Source organism: Anser anser, assembly GCF_964211835.1.
Source record: "Anser anser genome assembly, chromosome: 16".
Taxonomy (NCBI): Eukaryota; Metazoa; Chordata; class Aves; order Anseriformes; family Anatidae; genus Anser; species Anser anser.
In genome coordinates, this window is record NC_139737.1 from 3,598,238 (window position 1) to 3,622,601 (window position 24,364).

At 45.2% G+C, this 24,364-nt stretch overlaps 1 protein-coding gene across 6 annotated transcripts; it reads left to right on the plus strand.

Annotated features, from left to right (window-relative positions):
- Window positions 1–124: 124 nt before the first annotated feature.
- Window positions 125–24,222, plus strand: CABLES2 (Cdk5 and Abl enzyme substrate 2). 6 transcript variants are annotated; one of them, XM_083801015.1, is made up of 11 exons: window positions 125–770; window positions 854–952; window positions 14,399–14,470; window positions 14,652–14,744; window positions 15,469–15,546; window positions 16,988–17,096; window positions 17,716–17,881; window positions 18,637–18,740; window positions 19,137–19,243; window positions 20,505–20,709; window positions 21,159–24,222. In XM_083801015.1, the coding sequence occupies exons 1-11, from the start codon at window positions 211–213 to the stop codon at window positions 21,297–21,299; spliced, it is 1,734 nt and encodes a 577-aa protein (XP_083657141.1). In that variant the 5' UTR covers window positions 125–210; the 3' UTR covers window positions 21,300–24,222. The 6 variants fall into 6 exon arrangements, with proteins under 6 accessions (XP_083657141.1, XP_083657142.1, XP_083657143.1 ...); XM_083801016.1 differs by having other exon boundaries at window positions 126–710; window positions 848–952; XM_083801017.1 differs by lacking the exon at window positions 14,399–14,470 and having other exon boundaries at window positions 128–770.
- The last annotated feature ends 142 nt before the right edge of the window (window positions 24,223–24,364 follow it).

A 24,364-nucleotide genomic window follows, 5' to 3' on the forward strand; every position in this document is an offset into this window, starting at 1 on the left:
TGAGAGGGGAGATGGAGAAGTTTTGAAATGTCATAAAAAAAAAAAAAAAAAAGGACATGCTGGGGGGGGATAGGGGATGGCGGCGGGTGTGTGGCTGTGGCAGGGAAGTGCCCAAGGGAGGCCGGGGCCGGGGAGAGGCCGGGAGGGCTCCCGGAGGCCGCACGGGGCTCACCCGCCGGGGGCACCCCGGGGCGGCTTGGAGGCGCTGAGATGGCGGCGCTAGGACCGCGCGTCCCCCCCCCCTTTGCGGGCCGCCCGGCGGGGAAGGGCGGGGCTCCGCGCGAACCCCCCCCCACCCCGCAACCAATGAACGCGGCGGGTCGCGGCGGCTCATTTGCATCTCGGCGCGTCGCAGCCAATGAGCGGGCGGGCTGGCGGCGGCGGCGGCGCGCTCGGAGCCGCCCCGGCTCATTCGGAGAATGGCCGCGGCCACGGCGTGCGGCTCCCCGGCGCCCCGGCCGCGCAGACGGGGCGACTCGCGGCGGCGGCAGGCCGCCCTCTTCTTCCTCACCAACATCTCCCTGGACGGCCGCCCGCCCTGTCCGGCCGCCGAGAAGCAGCCTCCCCTTCCTCCTCCTCCTCTTCCTCCTCCCCCCCCTCCTCCTCCTCCTCTGCCCTCCGGGGAAGGGGAGGAAGAGGAGGAGGAGGAGGAGGAGGAGGCGGCGGAGCCGGCCGGAGCCCCGCCGCGCTCGCTGGCCCCGCAGCGGGTTCCCCCCGGGTTCCCGGGTGCCGCGCTGCTGCCCGGTTCTTCCCCGGCTGCCGCGGGGAAAGGGGAAGCGGAGCAGCCCCGGGGGGGCGGCTTCTCGCCGCTGCCGCAGGGCGCCCCGCTCTGCCCGCTGCCGCCCGCCCCCCCGGGGCTGCCGGGCTCCGCCAAACCGGGGGGCCCCGGGCTGCTGAGCCCCGCGCCGGGCGCTGCGGGAGGCGGCTTGGCGCTGGAGGTGCAGCGGCAGAGGTGAGTGAGGGGCCGGGGCTGGGCTCCTCCCCGCCGGCCCGCCCCCCCATCCACCCCCCCATCCCGGCCCTATAACCCTTCTCCCCCCCACCCCCCCCCAAAGCTTCCCACCCGTTCGCGCAGCCGCCCGGTCCCGCGGGGCGTGGGAAGCCCTGGGAAGAGCCGCACTTTCCCAGGGCCCGCAGCCCCCGGGGGGGTGCGGAGCGAGCGTGGGAAAGCGGCGCCCCCGGGGGGAGCGGGCGTGGGAAACGGGGCTGCAGCCTCCCCTCCGCCCCCCCCCCCCCCCGCTGCCGGGGGCAAGCACCTGCCCGGGGGGGTGCCAGCATGGAGCTCCCCCCCCCCCCAGCCGCTGGAGCCTCTGCAATCGCCCTGGGAGCACCATCCAACCCCGCTGCCCCCCAAGGGCGAGGTGGCCGGCTGGGTGGCCAGAGCATCCCTGCATCCTTGTGCCGGGGTGCCCCCCCCCCGTTGGGAGCGGGGGCTGCGCCTCTCCTGCCCCTGAGCGCCCAGGATGTCGTGGTAGCCCTGCTGGGGGTGCTGGGGGGGCTCGCCCAGCTCTCCAGGGGTCTGCTTGCGTGTGCGGTGGGCGGCCAAACTGGTAGCGGTGTCTGGTGAGTGGGGGGGATTTGGAGAATATTTCTCCAGCGTAGTCTGGCTGGAGGTCTGCTGCAGCAGGAACCCTTCCTCGTGCTTTTCCTGGGCCTGGGTTTTGAATTTTGCTGTCTCCAGATGAAGCTGGCCAAGGCACTGCTAGGTAGGAGTCTTACTCCAGGTAACGTGACCATTACTGGTGTGCCTTCTTTTAATCTCCGCTGCCTGTTTGTGCAGTAACTCTACAAGCAATGCTAATAATTGCTTGTACTCTGGGAACTTTCGAAGCTGCCTTTAGAGGAGGATATTCTGGCCCTCAGTACAGAATTACCATTGTATTTGCAGGGGACATCTATCAGCCTGGAAGTATCAGTTTTCTAATCTTCTGAAAGGTAGGCTTCTGCTCCGGTCTTGGGGATTTGAGTTCCAAAAGAACTCTCTTTTTTTCAGGCCACTTCTTGCATAAACAGCCTTGTAAAGTGAGCTGGCCCTCTGAGGCTGCAGATAAGCAAAACAATATCGAAGACATCTAAGTCTCCGCGGTCTTTATAGTAGCTTCCAGAGCTTTGTTAGTAGGCTGGAATGGAGGTGTTGTCTGTGCTTTAAAGCCAGGGAGCTTTGCTCATGCAGGTCATTGGTGCCACCTTTCTGTGAACATCTGCTAACAGATGGGTCCTGCTGGTCCTCGGGATGGAGGATGAGTGAATTCAAGGAAATGTAGCCCTGTGAGTAACGGTGTGGGGGGTCCTCCTGCGTGTGTTCCCTCCCAGGGTTTTACCTTATTGAATTATTTGTAGCGCTTGGTGCTTTTCTTCCCATAAAAGATGGGATCCTTCTTTCCTTACTTCTTGGAGAAACTGCAGCTGGGCCTGCTACTTCCATGTCCTCTGAGCATGGATGATGCTGTTGTGTACCGCTTGTTGAGCAGCGAAGCCTGAAGTCACAGTGTCACTGTGACACAGCTCCTTCCTAGCGCTCCTGCTCCATGCACTCGGTGCTGTGCTGCTCATTTTCCTGATTTCTTCTTGTAGATAAGGCTTTTGAGGGAGAGTTCAGTATCAGGAGCTTTGCAAGTACGGTGGTGTCCGTGTGTGAGACGTTCGGCGTGCCTGTGCATGGGCTTATTGAGTTTAGGACCACTGGAGTTCATGTAAATTATTCCTTCCTTCCCTTTTCCATGCCGAGTCAGTAAGACGCTAAGAAAATACTCTTTAATATGTGTTCCTTGGATCTTTTCTTGTTTTATGTCCTTCCTCCTCTTCCCTTGGCATCTGATTTTGAGATGTTATGTTCCACTATAGTGTTCTAATCAATCTAACTGAAAAGATTAAATCAGAAATAAGAGGTTGAGGGAAGTGCAAGGAGGGTAACTGGGAGAATAAAAGGGCTTTTGTATGAGTAATGACAAAACAGACTGATTCCTCAGCTTGGGAAAGAGATATTTGAAAGGGTATATGGCATCGTATTAATCACTTTATCTACTTCTTATGAGAGTGACTGGGAGTGAGAGTTCATCTATTTCTTTGTCCTTAAAGAAAGAGGAGTGGATAGTGAACATCACCGAAACTATTGGGCAGAAAATCCACAACTTCATATATACATATATATATATATACACACATACATATATTCTGATAAAAAGTTTTGCGCTGCCTCATTAAACCCAACGTATCTATTTCTAGTTGCGTTGGGCACAGGAGTATGCAGGAGTGGCAGAGACAGACCATTCCATTGGAATTACATTTTTACCTGCGATGCCAAGGCTTTCAGGGTGAGGGACTCCAACACTTTTTTTTTTTTTCTGGGTGGTTCCTTGAGTTGTGTTGAGACAGAGCAGCCCTGTTCCCTGTGGAACAGCAAATACACAATGAGGGATTCAGGAACTTTCTTCCTTGTGGAGGTTGTACTGCTTCCCCTTTTGTGTTCGGCATACTGCAAATGAAAGTTCAGAAATCAGCAAGCAAATGTGTCTTCCCTCCTGCTGCGACTCTGAGATCTGGGTGATGTTTTGCCATGCAGTGGTGTTGCTGCTTCCTAGGCAGGTGAATGTCATGCAAACATACGGAGGTATGAAGCCACCAGAGGAAAAGGGGAGGTGGAATCTGCACTGCTGCTCGGGACATCTCCTCTCTGGTGCCCACGGCAGGCAGCCGCTCTCCTCAGCATCCTTTTTTGGTCACTGTAAAAGGCTGCTTTGGTCTGCTGTGAGTGGAGTCTCCCTTAAATACACCAGGAGCAGGGCAGGGGGGGTCCCCCAGATGCGATCATCTGTTTGAGGTGACCGGTGCTGTGAGTCCCGGGCCATCGTCGGCGATTTCATAGCGCTGGGGCCTGCCCAGATCTGAGAGGTCATCTTCGTTGTGCAGAGTGTTACTGCAAAACTCGGTGTTGTTTGCCGTGGTTGTGAAGCTGCAAGCAGCTGATGTGGCCGGGCAGCGTGGCTCAGGGCAGGCTGCCGCTACACCTCTGCTACAGCCGGCGCTGTTTGCTAGCAGCAGGCAGGATCTTTGGTACAGTCCAAGGAACAAGAAACCTGCTGAGTTGACATAACGTGGAGGTTCTCGGAGTTGCTCAGTAGCTGTCAGGTTCTTTAGGATGGAAGCTTCCAGTGGTGAGCAGGGTGTGTGCTAACAGCCCTCCCTTGGAGGCACGCTTTAATCTGAGTGCTTTGTTTCATTGTGCTGCTGGCTGAGCATGATGAACGTAATGACTTTAACCTTCCACTTTTGTTTTCCTAAGGTATCTCCTGTTAATAGGATCTTAAATGACAAGTCTGTGTTGTGCCGCTTTCTTACTCCGCTTGTTATCCTTCCTCCCTTTCCATCTTACCCCAGTCATTCAGAGAACAAGCTTAACAGAAAGCAGTGGATGGAGGCAGCAAATAGTGAACAAATCGGTATTCACAGTTTTTTAATGAATTTCTGCAGCTGGGTCTGAAACTGGCAGAGGTTTCTGGGGAAACACAGACAGCAAAGAGCCCTGAAAATAGCCAGGTTATGAAAGCATGAAATAAGGAATGGGAACAACAGCCCTGAATGTCAATGCTTGTTGTGCACTTCTGAGGTTTCGGTACAGTGTGATGTAGAACAGCTGGTTTTGCCATGTATTGCTGCATTTTGCTAGGCCTAAAAACAAATTCAGAGACTAAACTATTTGCAACCAGTGCTTTAATGCCCTTGATGATCAGCGGTAAGGCAGCTGAACTGAATGCTGGTGGGTGCTGATAAATCAGAAATGACTGGGCTGGTTTAGATAACTTTAAGGGTTGGAGTCTAAACTAGTTGGTAAGAACAGTGCTTTAGACCAGCTCTGCATTTAAGGGTTAATTGGGTACTGTATTGCTAACGTAGGTGTGATCAAATCCGTTCCTTGCATGGAATGGCAGAAATGCTTGGTCAGGCTTTCATGCTTATGATGGCTAATGTATTGTTTTATACTATTGTCAGCCCAGCAGCTGTTTTCACTTTGAGAAGCATTTATTTAAAAAGAAACCCTCTGCTAACACAGGTTTTGTGGAGATGGGTGAAATAATGCTTAAAGGTCCAAGTTTTAATTTCTAAGCCTTATTAGGAATAACCTGAGCGTGCACAGTACTTTTCAGGAAGCAACAATATCTGTCAGAGGCTGCAGGCTTTGACCTTTGAGACATGAATAGTAGGCTGTTGTGTGCTGCTCAGGGCTGAAAATGAACATATCCGACGTCTGAACTTTATTTAAAACTCAGCTGAAATGTTAAGGCAGCAGTGTGCTGCTTGGCAAACGGTTTGCTTCAGCAACCTTCTCGCATACTTGCACCTGCAGGTGAATTGCAAGTGTCCAATATTAAATGGCTTACAATTTATAGCTACCTGCATTATTTATCTGGCGTTCCCAGCCAGGTATATTCATCCGAGTCAGAAGAAGCGCGTTGTATGCCTAGCAGGAAACCTGGAGATCTGATCCTTGTATCCTGCACGCCTCTGGGAAGGCTTCTAGGTCAAAAGAGAGACTCTTCAATGCTAAGGTTATTTAACCCCTTCATTTAGAGGGGTCTGAGGGCTTTTAAAGTAACTTTGCTCTCCAGTCAGAGGAGTCTGTGTAGGGAATTAACTGTACTCGCAGCTGATGGGGCCTGTGGGCGGGTTGTGTAGCCTTGCAAGGCCAGCATGCGAGCGGCCTGACAGCTGCGGCTCCACATACGTGGTCTTGTTTCTTCAAGCTAACATCAGAAAAGGCTATCCGATGAATCTGAAAAGCTTGACTGTGAGGAGGAGGTGGTGGGGCGCTGCTCCGGGCTTCCAGCAAGTTCTGCAGGCGCGTGGTGACCGGAGCCTCCTCATCCTGGGGCTGCTCTGCCATGGGCTTCAGTGCCCTGCCGAGGACTGACGTGGTACCACAGCAGTCATGGCTCTTTCCTGACATTTTATATGCAAGGTTATTTACTTTACAAGGCTTTCCCCGAGTCAGGAAAAAAATAAGTTTTGTTAGACCAGCATTTTCAGATGTAGCTTGACTCTGAAGTCTGCAGGATCTCACTGTGCTGGCTTAAAACATAGTTTTTCTAGCTCACAGTCTGACATGCTTATCTCCTCTCTCCTCCTTCTGTTCCTACCCCCAGATCTCCATTAGTGCCTCCTTTTGAGCCATAGCACTCGCATTTGGCAAAGCTCACATTGAGCAACAGCCATGTGCTGGGTGCCGTGGGTGCACATCTGGAGCAAATGCTTAGGCTGTCAGTGCTCTTCGCTGGAACTTGGCTTAGCACAAGAGTCCTCCTTGATAACTGCAGATAAGTGGCTGCTCAAACTCGCATCAGCGCTGCCAGTAGAGTGAGCAGCTATCTCACCTTATCTGCGGATGATGAAGCTTCTTTGTCAGGGCTCAGAGACTGAGCAGAAGAGTTTCTAGCTGTGGTGCTTGCTGTTTGCGGGCTGCCATAAACTGGGCTTTTTGTTTCAGAAGAGAAACAGGAAGATGGAGTGAAAGCGACTCTCACAAAATTTTATTTTATTTTTGTTGTATGTGTTGTTTTACTTGTATGAAGTCTTGAAGACTTAGCTTCAGGTGTCCTGTATTGCTCCTTATTCCATCTGTCGCTTTTTCCACGAAGACGCTTTTGAGCCTCCTTTTGTAGATTGTTCCGAATTCTTCATGCTCTGCAGTTTAATTCTAAAAATGCGTAATCTGACGTGCATGCAAGTATAGTGAAATTTGGGTTCTGTAATGAGGATGAGGTATTGTTGATAAAGCAGATGACTGCAGGTGGGTGGTGCTCAGCTACAGACAGTCTCGCTAGCTCTTCAGATGAAGATCTCTAACACTTGTAACCTTTGGTTTATAGCTATTGTGTGTATAATCTACTGTAAATTATTATATTCTAACTTCTGAAGGTGGTGTTAAATAAAGAACCTTTAGCTGCTCTCATAAGGGCGAGTGAAGCAGAAGAGTTTCACAAGACAGTGCTCTGACTGATGAGAAGTACAGAGTCTTTAAAACTAAAATCTCGCTGTCGTCTCATGCTGTGAGCTTGGCAGCCCTTCCTGCAGGAGCTCTGAACACCTCTGCTGCGTGCAGCGACCTTCTCTGGGGAGCACTCCTCTTGGTCAGTGCTCACTGGCACGGCAGTAAAGAGCTCAGCCTGCCCCGCAGACCTGCCTTGATTTGCTTGAAATACAGCACAGATTTGCACTTGCTCTGTTGTGGTCTTTGCAATGTTAGCATAAAAAATTGCCTCGGTGAGGCTGCAGCCTCTTGATTGTAGGTTAGTGGGGATGACAGATGTGGTGGTGGGAAGAACCAAGCTCCCATTAAAGCCCTGGGAGAACTCAAAACTTTCTTTCACTTGGTTTCTTCCTGTCACCTGTTTTGAATTTTCTTCTTCCCAGTAAAAGCTCTTTTTTTTTTTTTGGTAACTTGGGAGTTTTATTGTGCTGAAGGCTTTTGTTTTAACAAGGCACAAGAAATGATATCATCATCTCTCAGGGAAGTAAGTGCGTGAGTGTTTCTAGCATAATGTCCTCAGTGTTGCAAAAGACACGTGTTGCGTTTCACTTGCCTGTTGATCAGCGTTTGTGTTTAGTGAACAGAGCACCGAGGAAACCAGGTTGGTGAGCAGTCCCTGGTAGGAACACCTACAGAAACTGGTTCAGACTTGGAGAATGGTCACTGGCTGCATCTTGGCAGCACATCCAGTTTGCTTTGTGAGGAGCAGCTGGGATTTTAGGAGCAGGCTTTAGAATTACTTTACAAGAAGCGGGCTCTAGGCACAGCAGACCTTGCATCTGGCTTGGTGGTTCTATTGCAACAGATGGCTTTCATAACACTTACTGGAAGGCATTATTTTCTCCTTGGGTTGTCTAAACACTCTTAGCACCAGAACAATGTGATGTATGAAACGCAATGAATACAAAGCTCGTTTCCTGGTAGCATTAGGTCTTAATCATATGTGGTTGTGAATCAGCAATGAAGTAGCAGCCACTGTGACAAGTATCTACAGTAATTTATTTCCTTGTTAGTATTTAAAACCATCCAGGCTTAGTAAACTTTCCATTTACTCTGCCTCCACCTTCATTCAAGCTACAGTTTATTTCTGTCCCTTCTCATTTGTCCTGTGCACTGCACGGCGTATTCTTTTTCTTGCATGTGGTGTTACTGTTCATTGAGCAATGCAGGTTTTTCTCTTGGCTGTTTTGGACCAGCAGGAAAGCCCTGGTGCTGCTTTGGTTTCACGAACAAACCTTGAATACGAACACAAGGGTGAGGGAGCTGGGCCTCCTCTTTAACCCCGAGGTCTGGCACAGAGACCTGCTCTGCAGCATGAAAGTACTCCTATGCTCATGTGGGTAATCAGTTTGGATGTATTCCTTAAAAGGCAGATTATTGGAGAAACGTCTTAGACTAGACCCCCCTGTGAGACTTGTATTTATTCTCTGGCAGTGTGACTCTTTAAATAAATGTCAGAATGAACTCCTGGGACCGTGGCTTACAATCCACACTGCACGTCTGCGCTTCCAGTAGCGTTGCCATAAAACAGTGGATAGCTGACCTTGTAAAGGAGTGATTAGCTATACACTTGCTGTCATTTACACGGGGTGTCATCTCCTCTGCTGCTTCATTGCGTGTGAGATCTGAAACCATCTACCTGCAGAAATGGCTGAGTACTGGGCATTCATGGCAGAGATTCTTCATAAAAGATCTATTTTCCCAGATACGTGGTAGTGACGGTGGTTTGACTGTGCTTTAGTGTAAATGTGGTGTCTGACTTCTCTTGACTTTAATTACTGAAAACTTGTTGCTCCCGGTGAGCTGTACTCAACCTGCTTTCCTACTTCAATCAGGAAACCGATTAATATAAGCACCGATGGCAGTAAGGCACGGGGTGTGAGAACAGGGAGTCTCATACTCATACACTCTGGAATGCAAGCTTGGAAACAGTAAATGTTGCCTGAGCATAGGTAACAGCAGTTGACAAAAATTAAGCTAAAAAACTGGAACCGGTTTCCTTAATCCCTTGGTGACAGTATTTTTGCCTAGTCAAACTGAAACGCAGTTCATACCAGGTTGTTGGCTTGCCCGTAAGGAAGGAAAAACTACAAAGTTTAATTCTTCAAAGTATGTCTTGACAAAACAAATCTGACAGGTGTGTCTTCCTATTGAAAACAAGATTTGGGATCTGGATTTCTTGAGCAAATTACCTTTGACAGTTGTTACTAAGCTAGTGCCTCCACAAACCAATAAATGATTTTTGTCTTTGTTATATTAAACTCAGTCTCTTGACAGCTGTGATTATATTGAGGCATGTAGAAGACCTTACAAAGGGCCATCAATATTAAAATAACTTTCAAGTGAGAAATAAGAAACCAAATTCTATTAGCCCCTAATTTTACACTATAATTAAAAATCCTTGACCTGGTCCATTCAATTCATCTATTAGCAGTATGTATTGCTAAAGAGCAACAGAGGATACAAGCCTAGCTGCTAATTTTAGCAGAGTGCCCGTGGATGCATGTGCATACATGTGTGAAAGCACCGCGGCATCCTTCCCTCTGGCAGAGGGATGTGACTGCATCTGAAACGAGCCTGCAGTGCCTGTCCGTTTTGCTACAGGAGGCCTCAAGTCATGTTGCTTTTGCAATATCTTTGAGCACTTGTGCCGCAGGGCTTAGCCTGCTGCCCTCTTCTCCTGCTTTTTGATTTTTGTTGCTGCGTAGGTGAAGTGAAAATCAGATGTGAGGATAGGAGTCCCACAGCAAACTTGCCATACCAGAGCCACACACAGAAAGCATTTTCCACAGAGCCGGGAAGCTAACATGGTCTTGGTTAATTCAACACCATTGCTTTCGTGGTGTTAGAGGATGGAAGGAGCTCAGTTATTTTGGAGCAAAAATTTAGGTTGGGTGCAACCTCTACTTTTGCCTTTTCTTTGGATCATCTGGCTTGCTTCCTACTTTTTCCTACAGTAGAGAGAGAATGGCTGGTCTAGTGGTCAGAAATGGAAATTTGTTCTAACTCAGCAAAAGTGAGCAGCATATGATCTTTTGGTTCACTCATTCAGTGAGACCAGTGTTGAGATCATTAAACACACCCATAAACGTGTGACAAGAGAAGAAGCTACTGGAAATGCCGCCCATATACTGAGGAAGGATAATATGAGCAACTTAATACTCAACTTAGATATTGCTCTCCTTTCTCTGTGATCACTTGAGCATCTTAAAAGACATCCTGCAGGGCAGTGAGGCATCCTCTAGCTTGGAGGCAGTTCACTTCCACTCTTCGGCACCCCTGCAAGCATCACTAACAATACATTAGTGTTCTCCTGCAAATGTTTACAGGAAGGTACTACATTTAAAGTGAAAAATGTGCAGAGGCTGAAATAGTGGTGTCAGACAGGAGTGCAGGCTTTCTCCTCTCCTGCTTGACCCTGCCCTAGGAGTGATCGTGGTAAGAGGTCAGGCAGAAGACGGACTCCAGATGCTGCGTGGCTCAGAGATACAGTTATGGGTGAAAACAGCTGAATGCTGCTTGAATGGACCCTCTCTGGCTGTAGGGTTGGCTCAGGGTGCAAACCTGTCCCTGTGAGAGGAGGCGGTTAGTTAGGACAAGAGAATCCCAGTCAGATTTTAGGAATTTCTGACTTCTCCCTTGGGGAGGAAGGAGAGCTGTTGGTCAGTCCACCTGCTGTGGCAGAAATACAGGGACCAGCAGGGCTGAACAGGGACGCTTCAAAAGGGCCAAACGACAGCTGCACTTCTTGCATTTTACAGGATATCTGTTTAAGAGTGGCTGTCTTAGGACTGTCTTAGGAATCTCCAACTACAGCAACATCCTCACACTTTCCTCTTGTTCTTTTGGATGTCTGTGCGGCCTAGCCTGTGGGTAGGAAAGGGGAAATACTCTGGCAGGCCATCTGAAAGGTCACTGGTCTTTAATCTGAAGCTGTGACTTAAACAGATTTTTCCTTTCAATTTGCAAGACAGGACATTTAGGGATTACCGGTGCTATACATAGACTGCTCTTAGCTGTGTCCTGTCCTGCTGGGAACACTTAAGAGCTGAGTAAACCCCTGGCCAGGAGTCCTGTGTGCTGCTTCTCCATTGTCGTCTCCCTCTGTGAGAGTTTCTCTGGCACTCGCTAGGACATTGGCAGGGCCGGAGGAGGACAGATGTCTAAAGCCCTCAGAAGTGGGGTTTGTTTAGTGGGAAGTCCACCAGAAAGGATGAATTTGTGGGCTGGCTGCTGCTTAAGCTGTTGTTTTTTATCTGATCATGAGGTGTTTTTCATGTCCATGTTTAGCTCACCACAGATTGAGCGGTGCTGTTGGACTGTGCGTGGCCGTGTGCGCGCATGGAGATAACAAACCCAGGCTTAATCCAGAATCCCTCTGCTCGATAGTCCCTTATCTCTGGGCACATGCTGTGTGTGTTGAAGCCCTGGGTGGGTCCTGTTTTATTGGCTCTTAAAATAGTGGGGGAAGCACCCAAAACGTGAGTTCTTGGCCAAGGCTGTACTTCCAAGCAAACAAACCCTCCGTAGCTTGTCAAGGAAATATCTGGTATTGGCTAACAGGCGGGTTTGGGCTTTCTTTTAGGATCCTATTGAAATTACAGCCTGCTTCATAGAACTCATTAAAATTTTAACATTGGATGATTCGATTTCTAATTATCAAGTAGCATGTCAGTAAGAGTCAGTGTAAGGTAACTGACAGTGCGTGTATAGATTTTTGTGCGCTGCTTTAGTATTTAGGTCGCGTTTGGCAACAGATGCTCTGTGTAAATGACTTAAAATCCTTTGAACTCCTGTGGATCAGAGCACGAGCAAGAGGTGTTATCCTAGATGAATCTGCTTAGCCCAGGGGACATGACTACTTTTTTCATCAGGCAAGAGCCCTGAAGTGATCCCATGCTGCCTGGTGTTGAGGTGTAAATTACTGCGTGAGAGGAGCACCGCAACTAACACAAACAGTTTGCAAACTGACTGCAGACAACTCAAGAAGCCGTAATAGTTTCCAGCATACTCCAAGGATGCACTAATAAAGAAGCTTTGCTGATTAGTGCTACTGAGGAAGCCAGCAAGTCTCTGTCATTGTAAAATGTTTGAGCACACAACCTGTTTAGCATGGTCTGGATTAGCGAGACCTCTTTGCGTATTCCCTGTTTCAAGATTTGAGGAGAATATCTTGCCTAGCGTGTTGAATTTCTCCAAGGTGACAACAAATATTTTCTGTCCTCAAGTGAAGCTGAAGTGTAGCTAAAAATCAAGTTTCCTGTTGGCACAGTGGGGGTGAGTCATTGTGGTTTTGAGCAAAGGGGCAGGATCTTCCTTTCACTGCAGCAGCGTTTTACTGAGATAGGCTCTCACAGAGCAGTGGGTTCAGGTGCTTTGTGTTCTTGTCCCTATTGCTGAGGAAATGCAGCAGTGTTTGGATTTAGGGCTCCTGATGGGTCTCTACCGTAGTGGCCCAGCACTTTGGTGGTCACTGTGGCACCCTTGCTGGCATCCTTTTAAAGAGCCTTTTACGTCTTTTTTTGTACCAATGCCTGTTGTCATTGGTTTTAGCTTTGCTTTTCCTTAGCTCACCATACAAGGCTTCTTTCTGTCTGCATCCAGTCCGGTCTCCTTGAACTAGAGGGGAGGAAGCTTGGGGACATGGAGAACTGCAGTTCGTGCCAGGACCTTTGAGACTGGCCTCCGCATTTCACCAAGGTGTTTTCTTATTGCATGTTAGAAGCCAAAATAGGCTGGAGAGTTCCTATATATCTCTTATGTAGCGACAAAATGGTGTGGTTTGGTTTCTTACCCATCTCAGCTGGAGGATAGAAGGCAAAGTCACCAGAACTAGCAGATTGTCAAGTAACTTCAAAATCCTGAAGTGCTGGGCTTCAAGACCAGAGTAAATCCTGAGTAGCTTTTCTTGATCTTTACCTTGAATCAACTGAAGCTATAAATCTTTGCTGTAAAAAGTCATCCGTAGCTCTTACCAATTAATAAATCCCATTTTGGCTGACCTCCTTGCCCCCTCCACTCCCCACCACCCAAGGTGCCACACTTTTTGTTTTAGTGTTGCATGTTAACTTCCAAGCACGAGAGCCTGGCCTTGGTCTGTCTGAGCAGTTTGGCTGCTCATGTGCACAAGAGCTCTGAAAACTGTTTTTGAAGACTTTGGAGCTTTCCAATGGTCTACAGCTGCATAGCCTTGAGCACAAGTTCTCCACAGCAGCATGACCGCCATCTCCTGTTACGGATCTGCAACTTCTAATAAACGGCAATAATTTCTTTCTCAATGTATTTATTGTTTTTCCAGAGGTGAAAATATGTGGAGTTTTAAGTCTGAGTTTTTTCCAGAAGTTGATCTTGTCGAAGCAGCATCCTACTACTTATATCTAGTAAGCGTCTTCTTAGTTGGCTCCATGCCAATATCGGCCATCAGTTGGGTTATGATGATACTTTGGAAGAAAACCTGGGACTTGAATGCATGTGGCTCGTAGTAAAAGCACAGTGTGATGTATGCTTAAACAAAAGCAGAAAAAAGTAGAATTTGATAGTTGTAGTGTCAGTATTTTGGTGATGGTGGCTGAATCTGAGTGCCTTGTTCCTACGGAAATTGCAGCCAGTTTCCAAATTTATTTGTAAATCTCTACCCACAAAGAGTATAATGCACTTACTTGGCAATGTCTTTTTTTTTTTTTTTTGGCTTAAGTGTAATATCCTATTTCTGTTAAAGTAACTCACAAGATTCTTATTATTCTCCTTGTGTCTTCCATTCTGGGATTTCAGATGGGCCCTGAATACTCTTAGCTTCCTCTAATAGTCCTCTCTATTGTTTTCCTGAGAGATCTGTCAATTTTATTGGGCTAGTGTCATGGACTCTTGGTCCGCAGATGCCTACTGCTGGAGAAGCACAGTGTTCAAAATCAGGAATACAAATACAGATGTTCCATCATCGTACAGATGTATCTGTATATATACGTGTTGGTAGATTGATATAAAATTACTTACTCCCTTGCCTTGATGCACATAGGGAGCTTTTTATGCTACTTATTTAAAATCCTGTAAAAAATATTGATTGGGAAGCTTTTTAGGTGTTTAACTTTATAGGTAGGTGTTCTTTTGTGTTGAAGGTAGTGAGTGCTCTTGCTGATGAAGTCAGTATAAACGTGTACTCAAAGTGACAGATTTTAAAATCCCTAGAGGGGGGTAACAAGTTCTTGGCCTTTTTAGGAACGTGAAACCCCTTGGTAAGCACTCTTCTAACAACAAAACAAATCCCCCCAAAAAAGCTGCCATTTGTCTTAAGAGCTCATAGATCTGTTGCAGTTCATAAACTCCGAGGCCATGAACTAATATTGTTCACTCTTCATGGTGTTGTACATTTTACAGAAGGCGTTTTATCTCCCAGCGCTGCTCTCTAGACTTTTTAGAAGACATAGTGGAATATGCCAGTGTACAAAGGTACTTTTTTTCAAAAGCAGCATTAATCTTAACTCGTTGCATGCAGTCCTCTCCTCCCTCCACCCTCTTCCACGCCAATATCTGAGGTCCTGCATGCTAGTGCTGCCATCTGATCATAAAACTGGCATGACTTTTTTTCCGAGCACTTAGGATTTTTTTTGTTTTCTTTTTACAATTGCAGAACCAAGAATATATCTGGGTCTCCGAGGCACAAAAGTTTGAAGAAGATGCACTTCATCAAGAACATGAGGCAGTATGACACAAAAAACAGCAGGTAACTTCAGCTGTGCCCCTTGTACTTGTGGGTGCTCATAAGTAAACTCCAGTTCAATGTGGTTAGCTCTTTAATATCGGTGGGAATAATGCAATGTCCTTGTGGTCTTGCTAATTTTAAACATCCTTATATTGAGGGCAGTAGGTGCTGATATCTGCTACATCTGCAGCAATCTTCTGATGGTTCTGCCATTCTGCTTTGAGGAGAAAGGAAGTTAATTCATTCTCTCCGAACACCGTCTTTATCTCTAGCACAAAGACTGAGGAGGCTGTAGGAGCTCTGAGGAGGATGTAAGGAGAATGGTTTGGTTTATCCAAATTCTTGGCTGAGCAGGAGAGAGAATGGGTTGCATTCGTATTTATTATTGCTAGATGTGTGAGACCTAGGAGTGGTACCATCATCCGTCTAAATGTAAAAATATTTATGAAAATATATTGATTTTTAAATAGGTATTTCTAATTTTTATGACTGAGATCTCCGAGTTGTTCTCAGGATGATGCCGGTTACAGAGCTGGGCTGTGAGATAGAGCTTGGCTCTAAGGCCCTGTAGGGTCAGAAGGAAACCTCTGCTTTTGTGCTGCTTTCTGGAAACATAAAATCCATATCAGTATCTATGTAACTTACAAAGCAATTGAAGAGGAATCCAGTGTTCACAGTCTATAAAAAAAGTATTGTAACTTCTAAATCTCAATTCTTATCCTGATCTTTTCCTATCTGCTTACAGGATAGTATTAATCTGTGCTAAACGAACACTGTGTGTGGCTTTTTCGATCCTACCTTACGGGGAGAGTTTACGAATCAGGTGAGTCATCCTTAACTGCTTCGTGAAATCTCTGGTCTATTGTTTGCGAAAGATGTTTTTAAATGAGTATAGGTGGTATAGGTCTTGTGTTTGAAGCCGGTGAACATACTTGACTTACTGCTTACATGTAAGGACAAGAACTTGCTATCAGCGCAGTAAAATCAGACGTTGCTGCAGTGTCGGTGTTCACTGAAACTTCTAGAGAAAATACTGGAAAAGGGCAAACCTCTCTTAAGGTCTTTGTTCACGTTTCAAGCACTGCAGTCCTGTGAAATCCTCGAAACCAACTTTGAACACAATGTGGCTCCTTGCCATGTACATCAGACAAGGATGCTACACTATTTACTAGAAAATATTCAACCTTTAGCAGTTAAGCTATAACTAAGTTTAAGAAACTCTTCCATTTTTCACCTGTCCTAAGCCATGAATGTCACTATTTGTAATCTAAGAAAAACAGAAGCAGTTTAGCCCGATTGATACCAATTGATTCTGCTTTTAATGTTTGCACTCCATTTTTTTTATAGAACTGTAAATATGATCAAATATGAGAACCAAAACCTGCTAACTGGACTTGCCTGCAGCTTTGCTCAGTCTCTTATGAACTCTAAGTTGATTCTCTGAAGGCCTGATCTACGAGTATACCATAGAAAATAATTTTTATTTTAATCCACTTCTGCCAAAACAATTGTCTTGCCACTTCTGTTCCGTATGTAACTTATGGAAGAAGGAAACGGATGTTTAGTGGTGGGAATTGTATTGTATTCAAATACACTTGCTATAAAAATAGTTGATGGGAAAATGTTTTCTCATTTAATTGAAAAGCAGCAAGGTCACTGGAGTTATTTTAGAGCACTTCTGAGCACAGTGTCGTTCTGCTTGTGTGTAAGCTGGCGATGCAGTTCTTCAGCTGAAAGCTGCTTTTTTGCATTGGAATATAGGTGACAAAGCTGCATGCTGCCATCACTGAAACAGAGTTCTGCTTGCAGCCCTAATTCTTAGTGTGAGCTTGTGTGCACAGTGGTTGGGAAAATTGCAATTGAAAGGCAAGTTTCTAATCCTGAAAAACTAGTAATAAAATCATATTTGCTGTTATGTGTTTGAGCATTAGTGTATTACAAATGGTATAGCCTTATGCAGAAAGACCATACTTAAAAAAAAAAAAAAGTAGTGGGATATATTTGATAGGTACGTTGGTACAGATCTGATTTTTTTAAAATGAGATGAAATCTGATTCTTGAGTTAATGAACATCTTCACATTTTTGAGTATTTAAAAATTAATGCTTGCTTGGAGATGGGGTTGAGGGATTGCCTTGTTTCTGCGTAGTGGAACTCTGACCACGTGGTGTTGGCTGCAGGTAGAGGATCGGCCTGGCGTTTACCATAGAAGAAGCTGAGCTTGTGGTACGTTTTCCAATTGTGCGTTTTCTTGTCTTCATTTAGTGATCTAAAAATGGAAGGACAGAAGCAGCGACATCCTTCTGGGGGAGTTTCAGTCTCCACTGAGATGGTCCTTGGAATGGAAGGAGTAGAGCTAGGTGCTGACGGCAAGGTAAGGAAATATTTTTTTTTTCTTGATCTCCATCACTGAACCATTGACTGGCATGGGGATGATGGGTGGGTCAGCTGGCTCCTTTCACCGTTGTGACCATTTGATACCAGGAAGATTACTTAATTTATGGATAGCACAACACTGCCTAAAGTGAGAACTGTAACTTTTGAAAGCAGTGGAAGTTTAGATCCTTAATGTCTGAAACGTTTGACTTGTCATAATGCTGCTTCTGGGGAGGCCGTGAAAGTCCCTGGTGATTTCTGCCTCCATTTCTGGAGAATTGTTTTGACTCTGGTATCTCAGGCAACATGTAAATGATATTTTTATCAAAACATTTCCTTTTTGTCAAAACAAAATATGGGTGAAATTTATACCTCTTCAGTTAAATCTGTGTACTGCCAGACTTTTATTGATGTGATTCTCCCTTTTTTATCCCCCCCCAAATCCTCTACAACCCTTCTATCCTGAAGTCGTGAATGTACAGCATTCTGTCCCCCCAGTTTCAAGGTCTTTACTCCCAAGTAGAAACTCTGCAGATCTGAGTTATAAAATTCTCAGTGTCTGGAAATAAGCTTTCAATACTTTTTCCCCTATAACTACAACAACTTTTTTTTTGAAGGTTGTGTCCTATGCAAAATTCCTGTACCCAACCAATGCCCTAGTTGTTCGTAAAGCTGACAGCCACAGTGCTGTTCCTTCATGTCGAGCTAGTGCTTCACGGAGTCTTCCTGGATCAAGATACAAACCTGTGACAGCAAAAACTATTCCAGCAGGATCAGAGCTTGGTAAGGACAGCTTCTAGCACTGTCACCACTTGCGCATGCAGCAGAAAAGCATGAGAAAAGCTTATTTTTCTGAAACAATTGCAAGTGGTGAAGTGCATTACTGGGACACATGTACTGGGTTTGGAAGGAGACTGGTTTTAGCACACCCTAGCAAAGAAGGCTTGTTAATGAAGTACAGGGGATGAGCCTTAGGACTGAGACTTGCATACATTCCTTACATCCTCTGTATATTTGGCCTAGTTTTTGCAATTCAAAGACTGCAAAGCATTTCCTTGGAAATGTGAAGTTTTATATTTCTCAACAAGAAACACCTGGTGTGTCTGGGTACAGATGGTCCTCCTTGCCTTCTAGCACTGTAACAATGCATAAACCAAGGGTTTTTGACAAGAATGCATTCTCTTGTGTAAAAGAGCAAACCTGACAATGCTGTTGTCTGCTAGATCTGAGTATAAGCAAAAATTCAGTCTTCTGCAGTTGTTCTCTGTGCATATTTCTGGGAGACAAACTGTTAGCTTGCACTGCCTAAAATGGTGCATTGGGCATATGTTGGAGATGGAGCTGGTTTGTTTTTAAATAAATCTAATACTGACTAGTTCGTTTGTGGAATGAAAACAGGTGACTAATTGCAGTTCATCTGTCTAATGGGGTCTGCCAGCACTTCTAATGTTTGCTGTTTGAACACTTTATTAAAGAGAAAACAGAACTTAAAGCTCTGTCTCTTGTGGCTCAGTGTTGTGCTTTCCTCGTTCCTTCAGGAAGTGAAGCTGGGGAAGCAGCAGAGTACGATCCAAATCTTCTGGATGACCCTCAGTGGCCCTGTGGAAAACACAAACGTGTTCTCATCTTTGCTTCTTACATGGTGAGTAGCTAACTGAACAGAGGAGTGAGTGAGTTCCTGGAAGATCATCCTATAAAGAACTTCCACAGGGAAGAAAAAATCCTCCAGGAAGTAGTAGTTGTGGCTTTTTGAGAACAGATCAAGGAAAATACAAATAGCTTTGTACACTGTGCTTGTGAAGGACCAACTTGACATCTGTGATGTCACTTATTTATTGTAACCATTTGCTAACTGGTTCATTACGAATTAAGATTTTACATGGCTGAGATTCAACCTGAGGTATTACATAAGCCACTACAGAAGTTTAAGAGTTAAAAAAAAATGTTTTGCCTTTGCACTAAAGTGTCCTTGGAAACCTTGTTTTGCTGTCAGTGCTGTTCACAAGAGAAATAATAAATTTTGCATCCTGTGTTTCAGACAACAGTCATAGAATATGTGAAGCCCTCAGACCTGAAGAAGGATATGAACGAAACCTTTAGAGAGAAGTTTCCTCATATCAAGTTGACACTGAGCAAAATTAGGAGGTAAGAAACAAGCAGTGAATAATGAGAACTTCTGCACTGTTGCAAGACTTATCTTCCACTTGTATGGAGCAAATACTAGATCTATTAATAGCGTATATGTGATTAAATACTAATCTCTTGTTGCCAGTTGAGCTGACTGTAGGATGACAGCCTTGTACAGGAACTCTTAGGATGCTGGAAAAGGGTAACAGTTGGTTTTCATAGTTCAGCCTAGATGGGTTTTGTTTCATCAACATTAATAGCCAATTAACAGTGAAGCAACATTAGCATTGAAACAAATACTTGTAACCTGATTGTTTCGCTATTGTGCAGTCCCACTCTTAACTAGTTTGGACCCTCTGCCTATTTTCACCTTTCAATTACAAGACTGTAGACTCTAACAGGACTCTAGGATAAAGAAGAAGGTTAGGTCTGTGGCGTCATGGTAAAGAAAAGCATTTCATGAAGGCAGGACACAGAATTCCTCATCTTCCAGGAAACATCTGAGCACTCACCACTGAGATGCACTGTTGCACCTTCAGAGAGTTGTAATTGTGCAGCAGTCAGGGCCTTCTGAAACAGCCAGCTTAAAACACAATACTGCTGAATCACTGGGGCTATGTGCAGCTCCCAGCTGTGAGTGGAAGGTTTGCTCTTTCTTAGTCTACATGTTCTGCCAGTGTCCTGCACGCTCCTCTTTGTAGCTGTTTCAATTGTGTGCTTGCAGAGAGATCTTCTGTAGGTGTAGCGTGGATGATAGCAATGAGAGAGCGTCCAGCATAAAGTTTGCCTTTTTGTTGAAGTGAAAGGCCAGCAGTTGTGAGAAGGGTGTAAACCAGTCTGCCTTTCCCCTCAGACCTGATTTTCCTTAGAGGTGTGTGGTAGACAGGTCTCCATCTGCACAGCTTTGATGTGGCATTGTGTAGGCCAGCGTGGTTCAGTCTTATGATATGAATCATGAACAAGTTTGGGATCTTAGAAGGAGACCTACAGCAACAGCCTGCGTGTCAGTGAAGCAGCTAAATCCATGGTGTTTATGGACAGATGAGGAACTGTTCTTTCATAGCAGATGATGTCAGCCAGGTTAAATCACTTGTTCATCAGCTCCAGCTTGCAGCCAGCTGGGCTTCTCCAGCTGAAGATAATACCAGTCATGGTTTTCTAAGTAGGAGCCTTGCCTGTATGCTCTTCTGAGTTCCCATGCTGAAGTGTTTCTAGAGCATTTGGTAAAAGCTCTCAAGTTTGAGAGGGTGGATCTTTTTTTTTTCCCCTCTGTTCTCAGTTTAAAGAGAGAAATGCGGAATCTGAGTGAAGAATGCAATCTGGAGCCAGTTACTGTGTCCATGGCTTACGTTTACTTTGAGAAGCTCGTTCTCCAAGGCAAACTTAACAAACAGAACCGCAAACTGTGCGCTGGTGCTTGCGTTCTGCTTGCAGCCAAGATCAGCAGTGACCTCAGGAAACACGAAGTCAAACACCTTATAGATGTAAGTACTATGCGACTTGTTTCAGGTTTGGTCAAAACCTTTCTGTTTCACGGAACAAGGTAAAGATGAAATACAAGCATGTGCTGCTAAAAATCTTGCATTCAAGACCAGCTCTTTCAGTAGGTTTTCGTTCTCATCAGGGCTCTTCCTTTGGATGCTTCTTTTTAATTAATTTAAAGTACCTGACTGATGCAGTCTAATGTCCTATCAATCCTATAGTGAGGTTATTTTCACATTTAATGTTTGCCTGAGAAACAGTAACTGTTGTGCGGGTGTCACAGCTGAGCTGATGAGGTTGTTTACCTTTTTGATCTGTGGCAGTGCTTTTGATTCTTTGACTTAGCATAAAACAGGAATATGTGATGCAGACTTAATCTGATAGTGCGTTGGTATCGTGTGGATAACTGATTCTGTTTTTTTTCCCCCTCTCTTTTTCATTGCCATCATAGAAATTAGAAGAGAGATTCAGATTCAACAGAAGAGATCTCATTGGTTTTGAATTCACCGTCCTTGTAGCTTTGGAACTGGCTCTCTATCTTCCTGAAAACCAGGTTTTACCTCATTACAGACGGCTCACACAACAGTCTTAACCAAAGCTACTTTCCAGCTGATAGCGTCACTGAACACGATTGCTGAAGTTGCCACTGGCCTTTCTGTGCCACTGTGTGCATCCTGCTATGGCTACAGCTAGCTTTGAAGTCTGCGACGTGTGTGTGAACTGTCAAGGTGTGCATTATGGACACGTATGCCAAGACTGGGAGATGGTACGAGAAGAGTTGTTGAACTTTATTTTCTTTTGGACATTTGAAGCACAAATATTCACCAGTTAGCTGTTATGGCTGCTGATTATTCCTTATTTATCTTTTCAGTTTTACTAAAACTGTTCTTCCCTATGAAGAATCCTACGGTATTGTTTCTTTTTTTAAGCCTTTATTGTATTCCTTGAAACTAAAGGAAGCATCACTTCCATTCCAGTGCACCATAAAGTTCAGAAGTTTCCAAGAATCTTTTTGCATTTTTACATTAGTGAAACACATACTTTATTTTTTTTGAAGATGTGCCTAAAACCGGCTGGTCTGGTACCAGTACTTTTTAAGTTAGTTATGTTATTTAGTGGGAAATTCTGAATTTATATAGCCATTTATTCTTTACCTGCATTGGCCTTGCATATAAGGAAAATAGTTCCAGTATATCTGCACTAATGATACACGGGGCATCTATACTATATAGCTAGATTGAAATTACTGTTTCAATTTAGTTAACTGTAGTATTTTAAGATTATACACTTTATTTAAAAAGTAAAGATTGATTCAAAATCTGTCATGAAATACCACCTGTTGAACAAGGTAGCTGCAAAGTGATTGCCATCCTAATCCACTCTTAAATGGAAGATGAGTGCTTTTAACTAAGAACAACTTGCTGTAAAATGTATAATTTCTGGTTTTGATTTGTTTGTGTTTTGGAGTCTGAAAGAAGCACCTTTTTAGTATGACTGTATTATATATGGTCTTAGTGCTCTGAGCAAGTACATAAGTCAGTGGAGCTATTCCTGCCAAACTAAGCCAGTGAAACAAAGCATGCTCGATATTTAAAATGCTACTTTTTAAAACTCTGTTCTTCCAAGCATTGCGTCACTGTGATGGTCCTCAAAACTAGCATTTGTTGCACATCGGAACAGCCACTTAGCAGCTGGTTCCAGGCAGCATTCTAATGCTTATGCCAGAGGTTAAATAACTTCTTTGACCATTGGCTATTCCTTCATTTATTTTTAAAATATCCAGGTTGGGAATGAACTCTGATTATACGTGGAACCTTCTGTGACATTGGCTCTTGGTTTTATTTTCTGAAGCAATATTATGATACAAGTAACTGTCTATTTGCAAGAAACAAAACTGATGCTTGGCTGTTGTGACTGAGAAATTTGTAATTTGTTTGACTCCCAAATGAAATACTAGACCTCATAAGGTTACCTGCTATCTAATATGTAAAGTAATGTAAATTGCTGTTCCTTGTATTAAATGTTGGTTTTAGGCAAAGACAAAGCTGAATCTTTGTTCTTCAGCTGTGTTTTGCCTAAAGCTGATTTGTCGTCATTAGAGTTGCACCAAAACTATGCTGGAGCCCTTTCCTCTTTAAGTAGGGCTCAAAATGTATCTTTTCATGTAATAACTACAGTGACTATCAAATCTTCTGTAACTGTGTTCAACTGTGTGTAGCTTCAAGTTATTTGTGTAAACTGAATATGGTTCTGACTTCTCTGTAACACAGAAGGACTTTCCAGTCTCTGTAAGTGAGATGGTAGGCGTTAAGTTAGACAATAACCTTGCCAGTTATCTTCCAAAAGGTTTAGAAAAATGTCTACTAGTTCAGCTTTCTACTGAATATAACTGTCATTGCATGCAAGAAATAGCAACGTACTAAACATCTAGAGCATAGAGAGCCTTGAAATTAGAAAAATGTGGTAAACACAACTAAAGTGGTCCACCACTTCCTATACTCATTGTGTGAGGGGAAAGAGCTAGAACTGAGTAAAGAAACTCCTCACAAGGTATCTCCAGAAATAGTAAAACACTTCATTTCGCCTAAGTGAAGTCGCAAAATGTCCTTCTTTGGGGACTTCCTTCTATTTAGTGTATAAAGTTTTCTGTAACATAACTTTCTCAGACATCTAGAGAAAAACGTATTTATTTTTGGAACAGTTCAGTCTCTATTCAGTGGAAGTTTGTCTAGTTGCAGTGGGCATTTGGGCTAGAGATCCCCTCCCAGAATGGAAGGTATGGTTTCACATGATAAATGGGAAAGCTTTGGGGTTTGGTTTTTTAGTTTGCGTTTTCTTCAGAAGAACAGCTTAGGGTAAGGAATACTAAATGCCAGAATGCTGAATGCTGTTTAAAGGTAACTCTAACGTTGGCTCAGGCCCACACAGCATTGCTGAGCTCGGGACACCACGAAGCAAACGCTGTCCTGGCGCTTCTCAAACGGGCAGGGGCAGTGTTTGAGCAGCGCTGTAGGATGTGGGCCTTTGGCTGACGGCATCCAGGTGCTGGGCCTGCGACTTGTAAACTGGTACCTCTGTTGTGGTGCCTCTGCAGGAGCTGTCACTTCTGCAGGGTACGCAAGCTGTGTGTGTCTGTTAATTTCTCTGTAGCTAGAGTGTAGTTTGCAGTCCTGTTCAATTCTGCCTGCGTGGTAATATTTATCTTCTCACCTAAAAGCTGCCACCATGTGGCAAGGGACTATTCCTACATTACCAATTAATAAACTGAGAGGGGGACCCTCACGAAGCCTGTTTGGCGTTTCTTCTCCCCAAGGAGCTCCTGTTACTTCAGACAAGCAGCAAGCGCCCCATGAAGGTGACAAGAGCGAGATGTTCCTGTCTGCACCTGACTCCGTTACGGTTTCTGTCCTAGTGTGTTATTTAAGTTCCTCACTTGCCGCCCGTTCCCCATTTCTCCCTTGTGAACCCACGATGCTGTGAAATAAACCCAGTTTTATACGTGTTTTGTAACCAAATGCCCTGTGTGCAGTGCTGCTTGTGGTTGGTGCTGGGGGGGGGGGGGGGGGGGGAACGACACACAACGGGGTTGAGGGGCTTTCCCCGGCCCTTCACGGCTGGGGGGGGTAGAGGGGGGGGGACAAGAAACCGTCAGGCAGC

Excerpts from the sequence above, each read along its gene's own strand:
- CABLES2 (XM_083801015.1), top strand. The coding sequence starts at position 211 with ATGGCGGCGCTAGGACCGCGCGTCCCCCCCCCCTTTGCGGGCCGCCCG. Across the intron at positions 14,745-15,468 it reads TATGACACAAAAAACAGCAG|GATAGTATTAATCTGTGCTA; the intron begins GTAACTTCAGCT and ends ATCTGCTTACAG. Across the intron at positions 15,547-16,987 it reads GGGGAGAGTTTACGAATCAG|TGATCTAAAAATGGAAGGAC; the intron begins GTGAGTCATCCT and ends GTCTTCATTTAG.